At 58.5% G+C, this 19,326-nt stretch overlaps 1 protein-coding gene across 1 annotated transcript in view; it reads left to right on the plus strand.

Moving 5' to 3' along the window:
- CELSR1 (cadherin EGF LAG seven-pass G-type receptor 1) overlaps positions 1-19,326 on the plus strand; it is a 137,913-nt gene that overhangs the window by 94,483 nt on the left and 24,104 nt on the right. Inside the window, exons 7-19 of the mRNA XM_044915313.1 lie at positions 1,376-1,533; positions 2,533-2,696; positions 3,120-3,245; positions 4,373-4,539; positions 10,052-10,237; positions 11,276-11,389; positions 12,218-12,392; positions 13,052-13,193; positions 14,791-14,911; positions 16,455-16,638; positions 16,977-17,078; positions 17,714-17,808; positions 18,285-18,494. Of these exons, the coding sequence (XP_044771248.1) occupies positions 1,376-1,533; positions 2,533-2,696; positions 3,120-3,245; positions 4,373-4,539; positions 10,052-10,237; positions 11,276-11,389; positions 12,218-12,392; positions 13,052-13,193; positions 14,791-14,911; positions 16,455-16,638; positions 16,977-17,078; positions 17,714-17,808; positions 18,285-18,494 (1,944 nt within the window). The remainder of the gene's footprint in view (positions 1-1,375; positions 1,534-2,532; positions 2,697-3,119; positions 3,246-4,372; positions 4,540-10,051; positions 10,238-11,275; positions 11,390-12,217; positions 12,393-13,051; positions 13,194-14,790; positions 14,912-16,454; positions 16,639-16,976; positions 17,079-17,713; positions 17,809-18,284; positions 18,495-19,326) is intronic.

Consider the following 19,326-nt stretch of genomic DNA (forward strand, 5'->3'; position numbering starts at 1 on the left):
CACTGAGTCTTGTTTTTAGGGGCAAGGGGAAGGGCTGCTGGGGCCGGAGAGCGTGTCCTCTGTGGGGAGGAAGGAGCCCTGTGTGCCGTGAGCTGATTGTGAGGCCCGGTGGTGGTTTACACACACCATTGGGGTTAATCCAGGCCACCCCAGGGCAGGCAGGTCTTGTCGTCATCTGGGTTGGACTGATGGGGATGGTAGTTCAGCCACCTGGCCCAGCCCGAGCCAGCTCTCTGGCCACCTGCTCCGTTTCTGGAACTTCGAGACCTGCATGCGTACATTGTGTGGTAGCATGAGCAGGCTCCCAGGCTCGTGCCGGAAGCATGGCTGAGGGCTGTGTGGGTGCACATGTTCGGGTCCTTAAGGGGCAGGCCAGGAGACTGGCACGGGGGTTGCCCAGGGACAGGGGCCGGGCTGCCTGGTGTTACTGTCATTGGACACTAACCACGGCCTCCTTGAGAAGGGAACGTGCTTCTTAAGAAGTGAGCCAGCCCTACCCAAAGCCACCAGTTCCAGGGTGCTGGGTGGGGAGACCGTGTGCGCGAGGCCCTCCGGGACGGCCCAGGGGGAAGAAGCTCGAGGCAAGTGGGGCTTGGTCTTGGGGCAGGAAGGGTGGTTGGCTTCAGGCCAGTAAAGGGCATGGGAGGGTCATCCCAGGATGAGGAAAGGCCTGGGTCCAGGAGTGACTGGGAGCTGCCGGGGGTCCACACTGTAGGAACGCGGAGGGGTGAGCCAGACCCTGGTCAGGAGGTGTGCGGCTGCGGGTCCAGTCAACGCTTGGGCTCCCAGGCAGAATGTTCGGAAGGAGGCATCTCAACACTTTGGTCTTGGCTGCTATAACAAAATACCACAAACTGGGTGGCTTAGGCCACCAGAAATTTGTTCCATCACGATTATGGAGGCTGGAAGTCCAGGATCAAGGTGTCAGCAGGGCCGAGCTCCGTCCGAGGCTCCAGGGGAGGGGCCCTCCTTGTCTCTCCAGATGCGGGTGGTGCCGGCAGCCCCTGGTGCTCCTTGGCCTGGCGCACCACACTCTGTCTGCCTCCATCGATCACCACATGGCCCTGTCCCTGTGGCTCTGTGTCTGGGCCTTGTAAGGTCCCCAGTCACATGGGACCAGGGTCCACCCTCCTGTAGTGTGACCTCGTCTCAGCTAATTATACCTGCAGACCGTTCATTTCCCCGGAAGGGCGCATTCCGAGGTTCTGGGAAGAACATACATCTTAGGGGTACCCGGTACAGCTGCTTTGGGGAGCTAATTTAAAACAAGGCTGTCCACACGTGGTTTCCCGTGTCCTCAAAGCCCATGGGCGAGCGGCACGTGCCCGCTGGTGGGAGCACACGCTGACGCCTTCTGTGCTTTCTCTTCCCACAGCCCAACATCGGCCGCCTGGGCCTGCCCCACGGGCCATCTGGAGAGAAGGTGGCCGTGGTGACTGTGGACGACTGTGACACAGCCGTGGCCGTGCGCTTCGGCAGCCTCGTCGGGAACTACAGCTGCGCTGCCCAGGGCACACAGAGCGGCTCCAAGAAGTGAGCATCTCGGGAGGGGGCAGGCCTAGGCAGCCCCCCCATGACTGCTACTCCCCAACAGGGTCGTCCAGGGCAGGACCCCGATGCAGGGCACCTTGGGCCCAGCACCCTGGCAGCCCCAATCCAGGCTGGAGTCACAGTCCCTCCCATTGTTCGGGGCACCTTCCCTCTGACATGTTAGAACCTTCTAGAATAAGTCCCCTTATCACTTCCGCCGAAGTAACGGCCGGGTGAAGCCACACTTGTGACGGCTGGCTTGTGGGCCCCAGAGACTGTGGGGCGGCTGGCCTCGATCCATCGGGCCCAGGTCCCTGCAGGCCAGTAAACCTCCGTCCGTTAGATCCTGGAGGTTTTCTGCAGATCATCCCTAACTCCAACCAGACTGACGACGCAGACAGCTGCCACGCCGGTCTCCTGAGCCAAAGCAGACGTTCCCGTTCCTTTCTAACCGTGTTTTGGTGGAGTATTCAGTAAGCTTTGGAAGTCCATGGTTAGACCACGGATCCGTGCTGAGCAACTGGAGCAGCTGTGGTGAAGCTGGGACCGTGCCCATTTTACTGATAAGAAAGATGTCGCCGGAGAGATTAGGCCCCTTGCCCGAGGCCACGCAGCTGCTCATGCGGAACCGGGGGTCTAGTTTGCCGTGAGCTCTTCAAGGTCATCAGAGGTCGGAGGGGGGTATTGCCACTGGTTGGCATGGGCCCGGGCCTGCTGGGCTGCTCGCTCTCTGTGGGCCGGACTGGCCCAGGCCGTGGGCGGGGACTCCGTCTGTCTGGATCTGATGCGAGTTCGAGGGGCCAGGGATGGCCCTAGAAGTAGGACCTGCCTTTTGTGTTCTGACCTATTGGCCGCCTGCCTCCCTGTTCAGTTACTGACCTTCAAGAGGATGGGTGTGTCTGGTGGCGGAGGCCACCGTGCTGTGACGGCAGCGTCAGGACCCCCGCGCCGCCTCTGGCCACGCAGACGCAGAGGCCAGAGGGGTTGGCTTTGCATCCCCAGGTCCCTGGATCTGACCGGCCCTCTGCTCCTGGGAGGCGTCCCCAACCTGCCTGAAGCCTTCCCGGTGCGCAACCGGCAGTTTGTGGGCTGCATGCGGAACCTGTCTGTGGACGGGAGGAACGTGGACATGGCCAGCTTCATTGCCAACAACGGCACCAGGGCAGGTACGGCGTGGGCGGCCGTGCAGGGGACGGCCACCTCCACAGCCCAGGCAGTCACTTCTGGAGCCGAGCCTGTGTGCCCCTAGCCGTGGGCCTCCGGGAGGGGGGCCCTGGCTCACAGACGTGCCGCTGCTGGGGCCTGGGCATTCTGCAGCACGGGGTGCGGGGACGCCACGGGGCTGGGCGGGGCACTCGGGCGTGTCACCAGGGGACCTGGCCAACAGGCAGGACCAGCAGTGCGTCCTGTGCCACTCCAGGTCTGACGCTCTTACTGCTGCCAGAGGGTCCCGGGCCAGCCTGCCTCCCCTCAGGGCCGCTGCTCCCCAGGCTGTCTTCCCCCCGGCATGGGCCAGTGTTAGGGAACAGTGACCGGTCCCCTGTGACCGATGCGCAGTCCACTTGTGTTTCCCCGCTCTGTGTTCCCAGGCTGTGCTGCTCAGAGGAACTTCTGTGATGGGACCTGGTGTCAGAATGGGGGCACCTGTGTTAGCAGGTGGAACACTTACATCTGTGAGTGCCCACTCCGGTTCGGCGGGAAGAACTGCGAGCAAGGTGAGGGGCTGGCCCGGGTGTCCGCCCGGCCTCGGGGCCTCGGGACCGCACTGCTGGGCGTCCGGGCTCACACGGGCCTGCACGTCCAGAGCCGCGGCCTCTGGTGGCGCGTGTCCCCAGGCGTGGGCCCTGGCGGGGCGTAGGAGCCCACACAGGACCTGGCTGGGGTGAGAGGCTGGGGGGCACGTGCAGGAAGCTGGGGCGGCGGCCGGGTGGACGCCCGGCCACGCCCAGAGTTCCTGTAATGGAGGCCGCAAGCCCAGAGAAAACAGATGCCAACGTTGGGCTCATAAGAGCAGGAAACAGTCAGCCCAGGGCGCACGAGGCCGTCGCCCCCAGAGGCAGCCCCCAGCTGGCGTGCCCTGGGCTGTTGGCCGCTGCGGCTTGTCTTTAGAGCCTCGTATGAGGACCGTGCCACCCCGCCCCGCTCCTCTGTGACACACGGGGTCTGGAGACGGTGAGGCCCGTCTGGCACCCAGTTTGTCCAAGTGTAACAGACTGCATAAGGCTCTCGATCCACCCATTGCCACCTCCCTGGCCCCCCCCAAGTATCTCGGAGCCCTCGGCTGGCCAGCAGCCTCCCCATTCCCATGCACATCACCAGGAATAGAGCGACGGGCCTGCGTGCCTGGGGGTCGGAGCCCACCCCAGACACAGATGAGGGCTGGTTAGGTTGCGGGCTTGAGGTGGGGGTGCACACGTGTGTGGTATTCGCTGCGGGCTCACACTGTCCCACAGGAGTGGGGTGGGACAAGTGGGTTGTGCTCACAGGGCCCCCGAGCACCCCATCCGCTGAGCCCAAGGCTTCTGAGCCACCGCGCTCTGCCTTCCATCCAGCCTGAGAGACCCTTGTCATGCCCTGGCCAGGACTGAGAACCCCACCCTTCCCCCGGCCTCAGCCCCCCCGACCCAGGAAGGTGGCAGGTGCCCCAGGGGGTGGGCTTCTGTAAGCCTGTGGCTCCTGGACTCAGGATTAGGTGCTGGACACATGGCAGTCTGAGACCGGCCTTTGAATAGAAATGAAAAATCCCCCCTCTCCCCGGGAGCCTGTCCTGCCCTCCCCGCAACTGAAAAAGGTTCTCCGAGGCACGTCTGATGTCCGGGGCTCTGCATTTCTGTGTCCGCAGTCATGCCTCACCCCCAGCGCTTCAGCGGGGAGAGCCTCGTGTCCTGGAGCGACCTGGACATCACCATCTCCGTGCCCTGGTACCTGGGGCTCATGTTCCGGACCAGGAAGGAGGACGGCGTGCTGATGGAGGCCACGGCAGGCGCATCCTCCAGGCTCCATCTCCAGGTGAGGGAGTACCACGTGCCCCTGGGGCAGTGGCAGGGCCGGTGTGCACCCCAGGGGTGCAGCCAGAGTTGCAAGGAGAGGGCGGGAACCTCGCCTCTCACTGCCCCCCCGCCGCCGCCCGCACCGGCCCAGCAGGGTCCCCAGTGTGAGGAAGAAAGGGAACCCGAGCCTGCTTTCCCAGCCGGCCGCACAATCTCGCCATTCATGCCTGGGAAGCGCGCGGGCAAGCCAGTGTGCAGCTACGATTCCCACGGGGGCGGTCGATTCCAGCGCTTTGTTTCTTCCTTTATCACCGAGATGGACTATGTGCAGGGCTGGCTGGACCCAGTGGCCCGGCTCCTCGGCGGCGAAACTCAGCCAAGGTGTGTTTTAGACCACGGCTGTGGCCCCTGGGCATTTCGGAACTGCAGAGGGCGGCGAGCGCCTGCGGGTGGGGACAGGGGGTCCCCAAGGCTGGAGGCAGGCTGTGGCCGCGTGCTTGAGGGGGCCACGCGCACGGGCTGGCGCCCCGAGGTTACGCTCTGCCCGGAGGTTCCTAAGGGTCCTCCTGAACTTGGGATCTCCTTATGTCTGTGCTCTCTTAATCTTTTTGGAGTTTACCGTTTTGTTGATTGAAAACGTCGGATAATCAGTTCCTAAAAACCTTGAAAACGTGATTTTAACGTGCTGTGTTCCCTACTTTTTGCTCCACAAATACCTCCACCTTGCGTCTTCCCAACTCCGTAGAGATTTCATTTGGGGAAACAAGGGGCATTCCTGCAGGTTGTGAAAGTCACCCAGCGACCTCAGCGGGCTGGCCGAGGGCAAGGAACTCTCACCCTCGCTGCCAGCCTGGGATTTTGATGTATGGGAGGGTTCAGGAGACTCTGCCCCCGGGGCACCCAGGGTGCAGGCCTGCCGTCGTCTCCTGTCTCCAGGGTCTGTCTGTCTGCAGTGATGGGGGGGATGGGAGGTTCTTGTGCAAACCCACCACCTCTGAGCCCCCTTGACCGGGGGGCCACACTTGGGGGTTCTCCCCCCCAGAAAGTCCACCTCGTGACCCTTTCAGACCCGATCGACCTCCCGACCCGGCAGCGGCCTGTGGGACCCGGGATTAGAAGGAATTCCATAGCCAGGTTGCTTTTTCCTGCCTTTCTTTGGGAGTTTTCTTTAAGTATGTATACGTGTGTACGTGTGTGTGCATACATGTGCGTGTGCATGTGCGTGTCTGCACATGTCTGTGTGTGTGAGTGTGATGGAGGACCCGGTGCATGTGACCCCCTTCACAACGGTCATTCATGGTCTTCAGCCACACTGAGTGTCCGTCTAGACCAGCCTCCTCTTCCACTTCGGGGCCGGGCCGCCCCTGAGGACCCCAGTGTGCTCCCGGGACAGCCTGCCCAGCTGTGATGGCTCTCCCGGTGGTGGGGGGTTCCTCACGGAGCTGTGTGTTGGTCCTCTCCACTGCCCTGGGCCCAGGGACTGCTCTGCCCAGCGCGGAGTGGACTTAGTTCTGAGGCAGAGCGGGCTGTGCTGGGGTCAGAGGAGGTCAGACGTGAGATGGATCCCACGGAGCATCCACCCCAATCTCTTTTTGCTCAGGGGAAGCCTCGTCCCATCGTCACCCGGGCTCTGTGGTGTCCACAGGGCCCCCTTCCATCGCCCCTGTGGGCTCTCCGCCTGGAAACACTTGTGAGTGGCACGGACAGTGGGTGGGGACTGAGGCATTGCCCAGCGCCCCCTGGGCTCCGTGTCGGAGGTCAGCAGGGGCTGGACCCCGAGGGCTCCCAGTGGACGGACAGGCCCCGGACGTGCCCACAGACCAGTGAGGACCGGGCCCCAGGGGGCTGTGACTAGCCCTGTGCGGGCAGGAAGTCCCCGGCGGAAGCCTCTCCCTCCCCACCTGCCCTGCTCCCCTGCCTCACTGCTCAGCAGCGACCCCAGGGGCACCGGCCTGTTCAGGTTGGACCGAAGGTGCAGTCTGTGTATCCCATAATTACAGCATCATTGTGTTTCCCATATTATCTTGTGATTTCGGAGGTTTACCAGCAGTCCCAGAGGCTAGCTCTGGGCCAACACTTGGCAAGCACAGTTCTGCCTCGGGATGGTATTTTTTCTCTGTGGTTGTTTCACTGTTGGAACAGATTAAATTGGCTGTTTTCGACTCAGGTGATGGATTGGAACTTGCAGGTTGTCATTGGGCAGTGGGGGTCTCTGTAGGAAAAAAGTACGCTTTCAGGAGAAGCAACAGTGAAAGCCCCAAACTCCCATATTGTTTGATTAATTACATTATGGGTAGCTAATCCAAAAATTTAGGGGTTTTTTTGCCAGGGACTATGGCCGGCTCCTCCCCGTGGAAGGCTGGGTGGCAAGACTAGTGGCCTTGAGCGGGGATCCTCCAGACCCCGGTGGCCACCCCGACGGCCATTCCAGGGTCTGAAGGCCGGTCAGCTGGGTCCTGCAGGAATGTTCTGGGTTATTTCTATGTGGTATGTCTGAAGGCAGGCCTCCTGTAGGCTTGTGAGCTCTGTGAGGCAACAGCAGAGGTGTTCCTGACGTCCGTGGCAAGCCAAACCAGCCACGTAGTCATCCTACAGCCCACACAATTTGGGTAATTGCTCTCAGGCGCCCTCACTCCGCCTGCTTTGTCAAGGGGGATCACCTGGCTATTGTTGAATGCCCCTCTTAAATCCGGCAACAGACCGGAGGGGGCAAGCAGTCACTGCACGTGGGCCTGGGATTCATTCTGTCGCCTTTGTCTATAGACAGATGTCATTTTTATTGTTGATTCGTTGGTCTTGGGCTTTTGTTGGCAAGGACAGTGAAAGAGCCAGGGAAATGAAGCAGGTTGACTGAAACTTCCGTGGATGAAAGGAGACACAGCATAAAATGGTGAAGTCACCTTCTTGATTTCACTCTCGATTCAGACTAAAAACCAAAACACATTATTAGTTGCATTATCTTTATAATCAGTTAAAAATATCTTCTATTCTTCCATCATGATGTCTTTTTTGATCCGTGGGGTATTTAGAAGTATGTTTTGGGGCACCTGGGTGGCTCCATCGGTTGAGCGTCCGACTCTTGATTTCAGCTCAGGTCATGATCTTGGGGTCTCAAGATCTAGCCCGCATTGGGCTCTGCACTGGGTGTGGAGCCTGCTTGGGATTCTCTCTCTCCCTCTGCCCCTCCCCCCACCCAGCTTGAGCACACTCTCTTTCAAAAAGAAAATAAAGATTTTTTTTTAAGATTTTATTTATTTATTTGACAGAGAGATAGAGAGAGAGCACAAGTAGGCAGAGAAGCAGACAGAGGGAGAGGGAGAAGCAGGCTCTCTGCTGAGCAGGGAGCCTGATGTGGGGCTCAATTCCCAGGACCCTGGGATCATGACCTGAGCCAAAGGCAGCCGCTTAATTGACTGAGCCACCCAGGCGCCCTGAAAAAAAAGATTAAAAAAAAGAAAAGATTTTATTTATTTATTTGAGAGAGTACACATGCACACAAGCCGGGGGTGAGGGGCAGAGGGAAAGGGAGGAGAGAATCTCGAGCCGACCGTGCGCTGAACATGGAGCCCGAAGTGGGGCTCAATCCCATGACCCTGAGATCAAGACCTGAGCCCAAATCCAGAGTCAGACACTTAACTGACTGAGCCACCCAGGTGCCCCTCGGAGTATGTTTCTGAATCAGGAAACAGGTGGCATTTTCTAGTAAATCATTTTGTTGTTGATTCTAGCATAGTTGCAGGTCAGAGAGACATGCTGTGTGATTTCAGACCTTTGAAATGCATTAGACTTGCTTCACAGCCCAGCATTTCATCTTTTTTGTGAATGTCCCACCTATACTTTGAAAGAATGTGTGTTCTGCAGTTGTGTTCTGTATACATCGAGTGAGTGAAGTTTGCTAATTGGGGTGTTCAGACCTTCAATATCATTACTGATTTTTTTTTTTTTGTCTCTCTGCTCAGTTATTGAGAGAGATGAGTTTAAAAAGTTTGCAGCCCTCATTGTGGATTTATCTCTTTACCCTTTTAGTTCTGTCAAGGTTTGCTTTTTACATTTTGGGGCTGTGTTATTAGGTGCATACAAGCTTAGAATTGTTTTATCTTCCCGGACAAGCAACTCAGTCATCATTATGAAAATCACTTTTATCTCTAGAATTCTTTGTTTGCCTTCAAGTCTACTTTGTCTCATTAATAGAGCCACACCAGATTTCTTTTGGTTGGTGTTTACATGATATATTTTTTTTTCTGGTCTTTTATTTCAACGCTTCTGAATCCTTATATTTTAGGTGTGTCTCTTTTGAACAGTGCATTAATAGTTGTTGTTGTTATTGTTTTTCTAAGCTATTCTTTAGCTTGAGACAGTCTTTCAACACGAGTAGCTTAGGTGAGTTGCAGTGCTATATCCCCACCTTCTTACGTGTCTTTAAACTGGGTAGCTTGAATCTTGTTTCCCGAAGTGGAACATTTATCCATAAAAATAAGAGTCTAATGGTCACCTGAATCTGTTTCCTTGAAAGTTCTGTGGTTCCCATTATTTGTTATCAAGTCTGTGTCTGATGATTCTATTTTATGGATTCCCTGGGCGGTGGGGCGGGGGATGGTCTGTTTCCATCCACTCTTTTTTCTTCTCTTGGTTTTCATGCACATTGTCGTATCTCCTCCGGTACTTGGTTATTTTTGATTGAGTGCTGAAGATCATATTGAAAATGCAGTGAGAATTTGAAACTAGAATGGTGCTGTCCCTGTCCCTCATGTTTGCTTCCTGCCGGCACCCCCACACACCCTGGCTGGGCTCTGAATTCCAGTTTTTATCATCCCAGCCCCAGGAGCCTGGAAAGGGTTGCTCAACTTCCAGGCTCAGCTGTGTCTTCCAGAACCAGCTGTCAACCGTCAGTGGGAGCGAACACCAAGCTCACTTCTGCAGATTTCCATTTTCTTCCTGGTTGTGACTCTGTAACTCTGCCTTGAGTCATTCTGATGCCTTCAGACGGCTGTGCGTTAGTGTTTGTCTTGTGTTTCCAGGTGTTCTCAGGAGGAGGGTTGGTCCAAGCTACCCAGTTCCTTCATTAGGGGAAATGAGATCTTGGCATTACTCCTGGCTATGTTTTCTTAAAACATGAATGTCTTAGGCGAGTTACTTTGCCAGCGGCTGTTTTTTTTTTTTTTTTAAATACAAATATATAAACGTAGTGGCCTGAATCCTGTGTCATAAAGTGAAACATATGTCTCCAAAAATAAGAGCTCAGTACTCACCTGAATCTGTGGTTGTTCCCAGCAATTAAGTCCAGTGGGCTTTATCTTACCCGCCCTCTGTCCACATTTGACACTTCTTGCCACAGAAAAAGGCATGTAAGTCCAAAGAGTGATCCAGGCAACAATAAGAAATTAAACTTGGCCTCATTTTTAAGTCTGTCTTTGGCCCAGTGCCCTATAGTAGGTCTGTTTTCATGGCTTTGCTATTTAAGTGACTGCAAAGCATTTTCTGTTCTGTTGTCATCACATCAACTGGTAGGTTTGGCTCTCCCTGTCCTCCAGATCCTACACAACTATGTCCAGTTTGAGGTGTCCCATGGTCCCTCAGATGTGGCATCCATGAGCTTGTCCAGGTCACGTGTGACTGACGGGGAGTGGCACCACCTGTTGATAGAACTGAAGAGCGCCAAGGAGGGCAAAGACATCAAGTACCTGGCGGTCATGACTTTGGACTATGGGTTGGACCAGGTGAGTTGGCACGTATATCCTCTTTGGAACAGACACCTTCACTGGGCCCATGGGAGAATGGAGTGACCCCCCCATGTGCCAGGATCGGCCAGAGCCCTACAGGATTTGGGGTCACACATTCTGGGCCCCCCTGAGTTTGGGTCTCACATTCTGCCTTATGCTATGGTCACCAGTGTCTGTACCTCAGCCCCCTTCCAGATGGTCAGCTCCTGGACTCAGAACTGGGCTCTGTCTGTGTGTCCCATCATGGTGCTGTTGCTGCCTTCTGCGGTGGTTTCTTTTAGCAAAGCTGTCCTGAGTAACGACTGTGTCCTCGGTGCCATGCCTCTGGGGTACAAAGATGAACAGCGCATGGGTCATTTCCCTCAGTATGGGTGGTGCGTGAAGGTGGGCAAGAGATGAGCCCTGAGTAGCAGAGGAGGCCGAGGGACACCAGACAGGTGCCCCCGTCCTGGACGGGCAAGTGGCATTCCAGGCAGGGCTCACTGAGCGCATGCTTGGTGAGCCACACTGGATTTCCACGGTTTGCAGACACTAACAAGAGGCCTTTTTTTCTGGGATACTTCAGGGGCTCCTCGTGATTTTTGTGCCCCTGGAGTCTAGGCTCATCTCCCACTTGGTTCTGAGAATAAATAGCTGTCGTGTTCAGAGTTCAGCCTTCCAGGGCCTGAGGGTCCAGCAGGGACTTCCTTAGATTCCTGCCACGGTGGACGTATTTTAGATTTGCTGCCATCTCCCTAGTTCACCAGGGTTGTCTTGGAGTGACTCATTTGTGGCGCCCATTACAGAGGTGGTAGCATTGCCCATGTCCCCCCAGTTTGCCCTCTTGGCTGTACTGGGATGTGGACAGGTGTCCTGCGACCTGGTTCCCACTCCTGCCCGTCACACACAGACAGCCTGGCTCACCCCCCTGTTCGGAGGCCCAGTGCCCTTGGGCTGTGGGGAGTTTGCCAAAGTGACCGTGTTTTAGCCTTCGAGCATCTTCTTCCCAGAAGATGTTTCCAGCGTGGTGGATGTAGCCCCCCTCTCTTTGCATAGGACACGGTGCAGATCGGGAACCAGCTCCCAGGGTTGAAGATGAGAAGCATCGTTGTGGGCGGTGTGTCGGAAGATAAGGTCACGGTGCGCCGCGGTTTCCGGGGCTGCATGCAGGTACGGCTGAGCCGTGGGGGCCGCCCGCAGTGCCGTTGGTCAACCTGCTGGTTTTCAGTAAATGAATAATTTGTCTCACAGCCAACCCCGCCTTAGCAGATCCTGCTTCCAGCTTAGACCCATGCTCCCCACAGTCCCCCTCCAGACGCCCCCCTGCATCCCCATCACCGCGCCACGGTCCGTCAGCTGTAGCTCTGCCTTCATGTCCTGTCTGGAATGTGGCCCCTCCCCCCCCACTCACCTGAACGAGTGCCACCGTCGTCCCCTGGAGCAGGTGTTCTAGCAGCAGCCAGAGTGAGCTGTTTATCAAGTAGCTCCGCTCGTGTCCCCCTGGCCTCCCGCGGCAGAGAAATAAACTCCCTACGTGCCTTCCCCTTCACCACCCCCACCCTCCCCAGTGACCGCCTTCCACCTGTCCGCCATCCTCCAATGTGGAACTTGCCGTGGGCGGCCCCACGTGGTCCCCATTCTCTGCCAGGATGCCCCCTTCTCCCACGAGACGCCTCGCCTCCCTTCATCAGTGGCCACGACCTTCCGCCACCCTCATTTACTTTTTCTTCATGACACCAAGCATGGAATTATGGGAACGTGGACTCACGTGGTCTTTGGTTCGGGGCAGCCGGTCTGCGTGCCTGGAGCACATGCCTGAAGGCAGCAGAAGTGACCCTGCCCTTCCCCATGCCAGTCCCAGCTCTGCACATAAATGAGACGTTGTTGCTTTTGGGGGACCAGAGAGAATTTGGGGCTCTCTTAACCCCCGGCTACCTTTTGAGATTCCTCCAACCCCAAGACGCTGGACTGAATCCGGCTGCCCCTTTTTTAACTCAGGGAGTGAGAATGGGGGAGACGTCCACCAACATCGCCACGCTGAACATGAATGATGCCCTCAAGGTCAGGGTGAAGGACGGCTGTGACGTGCAGGACCCGTGCACCTCCAGCCCCTGCCCTCAGCACAGCCGCTGCCACGATGCCTGGGACGGCTACTCCTGCATCTGTGACAAAGGTGGGAGCCCCGCGCCCGCACCCCCTTGTCCTGAAGCCCATCAGCAGAGGGCAGTGCTTTGGTGCTGCGAATACATCGGGAAGGCGAAGCTGGAGCACCCCCATCAGTGCTGAGGGTCTGCGGAGGCCTGAGCCCTGTTTTGTAACCAAGGAGAGGGGCCCTCTCTTCTCTGAGTTCATTCCCACGTCTGGTCCTCACTTGGGACACGGGGGGACACTTTAGGCTTTATCCTCAGGGCACACGATGAGCTGAGGGAGAGAATTCGTGAAAAATCCACGCTTTCAAAGATTATACTTCCAGTAGTCACCTCTGGATTTTGAGGTGCCACCATCCTGCGTGGCTGGTACCCATCCACCGTGTGACCTGGGGTGGCTGGGACTCCCTCCCCCACGCCTCCTGCCCTCCCCAGTGGAGGGGGACCCGGGAGGCCCTCGTGTCTGCATGTCCAGGTCCGACCCACCAAACACTGGTGTGTCCCGTGACCCCGAGCGTCTCCACCCCGTCCCTCTGTGGTGGCGGAGCACGGGAAGTGGAGTCTGGGGATGACACAGATGGCCCGAGACGTCTTAACCTGGAGGCTCTGGCTCCGGCTCTGAGGGGGGACGTGGAGTGCCGCAGGCAGGTTCTGGGGTGGCAATAATGCCGGCCTGTCCCCACAGGGTACTTTGGAAGGCAGTGTGTGGACGTGTGCCATCTGAACCCCTGCGAGCACGTCTCGGCATGTGTGCACAAGCCCGGGTCCCCGCGGGGCTACGCGTGTGAGTGTGGGTCCAGTCACTACGGCCAGTACTGCGAGAACAAGTAAGAGCACCCCCCTTGCAGAGTCTGGCCGCCACGTCTCCCCTGACGTCTCTTCTCCCCTTGGTCATTTCACGCAAAGACATAGAACTGTGGCTAACACGGGCATAGTTTTTTTTTCAAATTTGTCACGAAATGAATAAGAATCTCACCGAGCATCTCAAACTAACCCCGTCGGAGCATGTTTCCACTCCAGAAACACACGACGTTGCGTCTGCATCTGCACAAAGCAGGCGGCCGCCGAGGTGCAGGGACCTGCCCTGCGAGCCGGGAACGGAGCGTGGCTTGTGGAGGCCGAGGCAGCCCTGCAGAAACACGGCAGGCTGGAGGCCGGGTCTCGGGGCCCCGGCTGCCGCGTGGAGCGCGGGAGGAACAGGCGGAAGCCGGAGGCGGGCGTGTCCCCAGGGGCTGGCCCTGCAGGCACAGAGGGCTGAGGAGGCCGTAGGGAGAAGGGGTGCACCAGAGCTCTGGGGTCCCCCCCACTGTACATGCAGATCCCTGAACGTCTGACTGGAGCCCCCGGCTCAGCCGGTCTGCTGTGGTTATTTTTATGCCCATGCTGCCATCTAATTAATTATACCCAGGGCCAGTACATAATAATTGCTTGCCCGGTGAGCAAGTGAGTACGAGAGGTTGACTGCCGGCCGGGCGGGTGGATGGATGGAATGGCATTAGCTGAGACAGTAAGCACAGGATGGCACTTCATTTTGAGGTGCCTGAAGGATTTGGTTGGGGGCGTGCATCCCACAGGTAGGTGGTCTGCAGGTGACGCTCAGGTGAGTGATCAGGTTGAGAGTGGATGAGGGGTGACAGCGACAGGCAGGGGCCAGAGCCTGGGAGGGGCGAGCCTGACCTCGGGACCTCCGATGTCCCACATCTCGGGGCCTGCTGGGCTCTCGAGAGCAGGACTGGGCCCCTGTCCTGATCCTGAGCCCCCGGGCCCAGCCCCTGGCTGCACGGACATGATCGTGTGTGGAAAGGTAGCTCTGGGCGTCTGGGGGGACGTGGACAGTGTTTGCCTCAGGGCACCCGGGAAAGCATGGATGCCCCAGAACCCCGTGTTCAGGAACCGCCCGCCGGGGACCTTGTGTTGACAGATCCCCTGGGCCCTGCAGGAAGGTGACCCAGGGCAGCCGGGCTCCGTGGGCTCCGTGGGCTCTGTTGGGGCTGCGGCTCCGGTTGGCCCGGCAGTGGGCTCACCTGTCCCTGAGCTCCCCCGTGAGCCAGGCGCTGTCATGTGGGCGCTCGGACAGAGTGAGCGCAGATCAGTGCCATCCCCACTGGAGGGGGCGTGGCAAGGTCACGCTACTAGGAAGCCCAGGTTGGGGCACTCACCTGTGTCTTCCAGGTAGGAGGAAAACGTGAGCAAATAAATCATTTTAGAAATAAGTTTTGTGGTAAAAGCCTTCCAGACAAGGGGCCCCTGGAGTCTGGGATCCTAAGGGTGAGTGAGGTTGGGAACCAGCAAGGGGGAAACTGAGGCCACCCCAGGGGGAGGGAGGGGCCCAGAAGCAGGCCAGGTGAGGCTCCTGGCCTCCAACATCTTCCTCTGGCCCTGAGGACAGTTACGCACACCTTCCCTCTGCTGTTTCCCCAACAGGGTTGACCTTCCGTGCCCCAAAGGCTGGTGGGGGAACCCCGTGTGCGGACCTTGCCACTGTGCCGTCAGCAAAGGCTTTGATCCCGACTGTAACAAGACCAACGGGCATTGTCAGTGTAAGGTGAGCCTGGCTCGCGGGCAGACGCCGGCCGCGTCCCCACCCCCTCAGGTGGCCGCCCCGAGAGATGGCCTCGTGCTCGCCCACGTGCGCACACACCTGCGTGTGCGCACACACACATCCACGTGCACACACAGGCACGCACACACACGCAGGTCCTGAGCCCAGAGAAGTGGCTGCTCACCGAGGCACTGAGTGCTCCGGACCGGTCTTCATGTGGACACTGGTTTGGACCCTGAGAGCTGGGTCCTCAGCCCCACACCCAGCTGGTAACAGGAAACGGCAATTTCTGTGAGGTTAGCTCATCCTCAGCACCAACCACTGTCCTACCTTCCGTTTTCCTGGGCTTTTGTCAAATTGGCTCTCGATGATGGCTGAACTTTCTTCACCCACACCCCACCCGGGGCGTCTGTGGTTCTGTGCGGCATGGAGTCACCTCCTCCCCGCGTCAGGCCGGCCGCCGTGCTCCTGGGCCAGGCCACGGGAAACCGTCCCCCGCGGCATCCTGGGAAAGGCCACGGACCTTCAGAATTGTGTCTGCACGGCTGTTGAGCTGTCGGTTCTTGGAAACCCAGAAGAAGGATCTGTCTCACTGGATGAGGGGCACGTGCTGTGAGGCATGGGCTTGCTGGCCCCGGAATGGAGATCGCCGTCACGGGCACCCTCCGCACTCCCGGCAGGTTAATACCAGGAACGTCCCACGTGTGCCCAGCACTTCCAGAAACAGAACGTTGTCTGCTGAAATGCTTAAATGAAACACTGCCCCGGCCGCAGCAGATCAGGACCGGGCAAACCATGGAGCCACACGGTGGTCGGCGCATCCGTGGGCGGTGGGGGGGAGGGAGGCGTGGAGGGGATTTGGGGAAAATGTGCCTCCAGTTTTTTCTCATCAGAAATTACAGAAAATGCAGATGCGTGCCTAAAAGGTGAGAGTGAGACCATCCGCCCTCCCAGGGTGACCGCTAACATGTTAGTGCCCACGCACTCCAACACACGCGGTTGGGTCCCCCTGTGGGGACAGTTCCGTGTTCCTGCCTGACACGGGGGCTGGACACTGGCCGTGGCTCTGCCCAAGTCACAGCCCATCCCACTCTTCAGCAGGGGACACTTGAGTCACCGGCAAGGGCGGTGTGGCCAGAGATGGGCTCAAACCCGGGACTTGGCAATCTGAAGCCCATGCTCTTGACCATCACCCTGACCTGCCCAGTGGTGGACCTTCAGGTGCCTTCTAACTTCTGACAGTGAAAAAACACAGCAAGGGCCATCCTTGTACATAAGTCTCCATTTGAATCCAGTACTTTTAAGGACAGATTTTCAGGTGGACCCCGACAAGTATTAGCTAAGAAGTCAGAGGGGTGCTTTCCCGGAGAGTGCACCTGCCCCGTCCGGCACGGTGGGCGCCCAAGGAGCCACCCGCGGGGGAATGTGGGTGGAGGGTGGCGGGGAGATGCCAGGAGCCCAGCCTTGACGCAGCTGGGAGGCATCCCGCGGGAGAAGAGCCTCTGCCGGCGCCTGGAGTCCCACGCACTGCTTCTGGCTTCTGCAGGAGAATTACTACAGGCCCCCGGATCAGGACGCGTGCCTGCCATGTGACTGCTTCCCGCACGGCTCCCACAGCCGGGCCTGTGACATGGACACTGGGCAGTGTGTCTGCAAGTCCGGCGTCATCGGTCGTCAGTGCAACCGCTGTGACAACCCTTTCGCTGAGGTCACCGCGCTCGGCTGTGAAGGTCTGCGCTGCCCCTCAATCCCTTGGGCCGTGTTGCAGGGACACACTGCTGGGCTCCTGCATGTGTGCCCATGTCTGCGTGTGCACCGCACACTCCTGGGGTTGGGGAGCGTTCGGCAGCCTCGTGGTCTGACAGTGCGCACTTGGCCTTCTGTTGGCGTGGCCCTCCTGGAGGGCACGGGTCAGAGCCTGGGTCACCCCTTCCCCAGTTCTAACTCTGATGAGGGGAGGGTGCAGGGGTCCGGTTCCTGGTGGGGGCGGAGGACACGGAGAGCCCTGCACCTTTGTGGGCATGGCCGTGCTGGGCTGAGCAGCCTTCCTTCCCCCCCATGACCCCAGTGATCTACAATGGATGTCCCAGAGCATTTGAGGCTGGCATCTGGTGGCCGCAGACCAAGTTCGGGCAGCCGGCGGCAGTGCCGTGCCCCAGGGGATCCGTGGGTAAGTACCGTGGCCTGTGGCATCCATCCTAGGCAGGAACTCAGTCGAGGCACGCGGCTTGCAGGAACTCACGGGATGTTCTACGTGGACAATATTTCTTTAGCCAAAGTGTTGGGGGAAAATAAAACCTTGTTCCTTAATAATAAATGACAAAACACGGAAAGGCTATAATGCAAACATTAAAACACGCCTGGTGGCCAGGACATGGACAGGCTGCTTTGCCGCTCCCAGTGCCGGGTTCTCTTTGTAAAATGGGGGTGGTAGCTGTGTCCGGAGACCCAGGGAGACGCCCCACCAAAGCACATGACTGCGAGTCGGATTCGTGGCAGATGGGCGGGGCCCATGGACGTTGTGGGTATTCGGCAAGCAATGGAGCTGGTTTCTCTTTTCGTGGACTTGCTCATGTGTTTGCTCACGGTGGCCGGGTGGCTCAGGCAGCTTCAGACGTGGCCCCAGGCGTGTAGGGAGAGAGCTTGTGGCCGTGGCACCTGCCTGGCCCTGGGCTGGCCAAGGGGTGCACATTACGCCTGGGGTTCACACCTCCGCCGGACACACGGGGTTCAGGTACATACAGGTCAACGAGCATAATTAACAGTTGGGATTCCAGGTTTTCCTCCGTGTTCCCCGTTCCCTAGGAAACGCAGTCCGGCACTGCAGCGGGGAGAAGGGCTGGCTGCCCGCGGAGCTCTTCAACTGCACCACTGTCTCCTTCCTGGAGCTCAAAGCCATGGTAGGCCCTCACCTTAGGGAGCCATGTGCGCGCACACGGGCGGGCTCAGGGACAGGGTCGGGGATGGGCTCGGGGGCTGGGGGGCCCCCGGATCCCGCTGGCCAGGGGCTGGACCGTCGCTGGACCCCACGTCTGTTCTGGGCGCCTGCGGCGGAGCACAGCCGCTCTTCCCGTCAGGACCAGCCCTGCGTCTGGATCTGGAAACTCGGGGGTCCCCATATTCTGGCCCGCCACCTCTGACCTCACCCTTTGTCACTGCCTCTTCCCTTGGTGTCTCTTTCCAGCGCTTTCTGGCCTGACAGTCCCTCCTTTTTGGTGCCAGAGTTAACAGCCAACACTCCTGTTTGGTTTGGGGGTTTTCAAGTTCTTGCCTGAAAAGGGAGTTTCTACCAGAGGGTAACAGATTTCTGAATCACAGGAAGGAGCAAAGCAGCTGCGGTAGGTGTGCAAACGTCTCGTGTGCTCCCCATTCCCAGAACGAGAAGCTGAGCCGGAACGAGACGCAGATGGACGGCGACCGGTCCCTGCGGCTGGCCAAGGCGCTGCGGAATGCCACGCAGCACACGGGCCAGCTCTTCGGCAATGACGTGCGCACGGCCTACCAGCTGCTGGCCCGCGTGCTGCTGCATGAGAGCCGCCAACAGGGCTTCGAGCTGGCGGCCACGCGGGATGCCGACTTCCACCAGGTACGGGTGTGCGGCGGGTCGCCCTTGGGGGGCCCCACAGGCTGAGGCCGAGCTGTGGGCCCCGCGGTCCTGTGGGGGCTTGAGGGTGGCCGGGGGCCTGCGCTCAGCTGAGCGAGATCGCTGCTCCCCGTGTCCTCAGGGCAAAAGGTCACACTCTGCCCCTGAGCTGGGGCAGCGCGGTGACCGGTGAGACTGAGTGCCAGTGTTCGGGGAGGGCACGTGCGGGTCACGGTCTTGGTGGTGGGGACTGTCACAGTCACTGACAACTGACCCTTAGTACCGGCCAGTGGTCTGCGTGGCTTACGTGAATTAGCCACTCACTGCCCACACGTCCTGTGATGGTGTGTGGTTACCGCCCCATTTTACAGGTAAGGAAACTTTGTAAGAGGGGTCCTCCTCTCTCGGGTAAGAGAGCCTGGGGCATGTAGCTTGTAAGGGGGCTCCAGAGTCTCTGCTCCCACCTCGGGGTCCTGCTTTCAGAGACCATGATGTCTCCTGCGAAGACCATCCTGTTTTGTGCTTAAGTAATTGGCCCTTAAGAAATGTCTGTTTAGAATTGTTGGTGAGGAGATGCTCGTTCATCCTGACGTTTGTAAACTGCTGGGCAGTGAGCATTGTCAGCCCGTGATTCCTCTGGACTCCCCTGCAGGCCTCCCCATCCACGCAGACCCCTGGGAGAATTCTTCATCCACACAGAGCCCATAGGGAGCTTCCTGATCCATGCAGACCCCCAGGGAACCTTTCCATCCACACCCCCCCAGGACCTCCCCATCCATGCAGAGACCCCCCAGGGAACCTCCCCATCCACACAGAGACCCCCAGGGAACCTCCC

This window comes from Neomonachus schauinslandi, chromosome 5 (genome assembly GCF_002201575.2).
Source record: "Neomonachus schauinslandi chromosome 5, ASM220157v2, whole genome shotgun sequence".
In the NCBI taxonomy this organism is placed as follows: domain Eukaryota; kingdom Metazoa; phylum Chordata; class Mammalia; order Carnivora; family Phocidae; genus Neomonachus; species Neomonachus schauinslandi.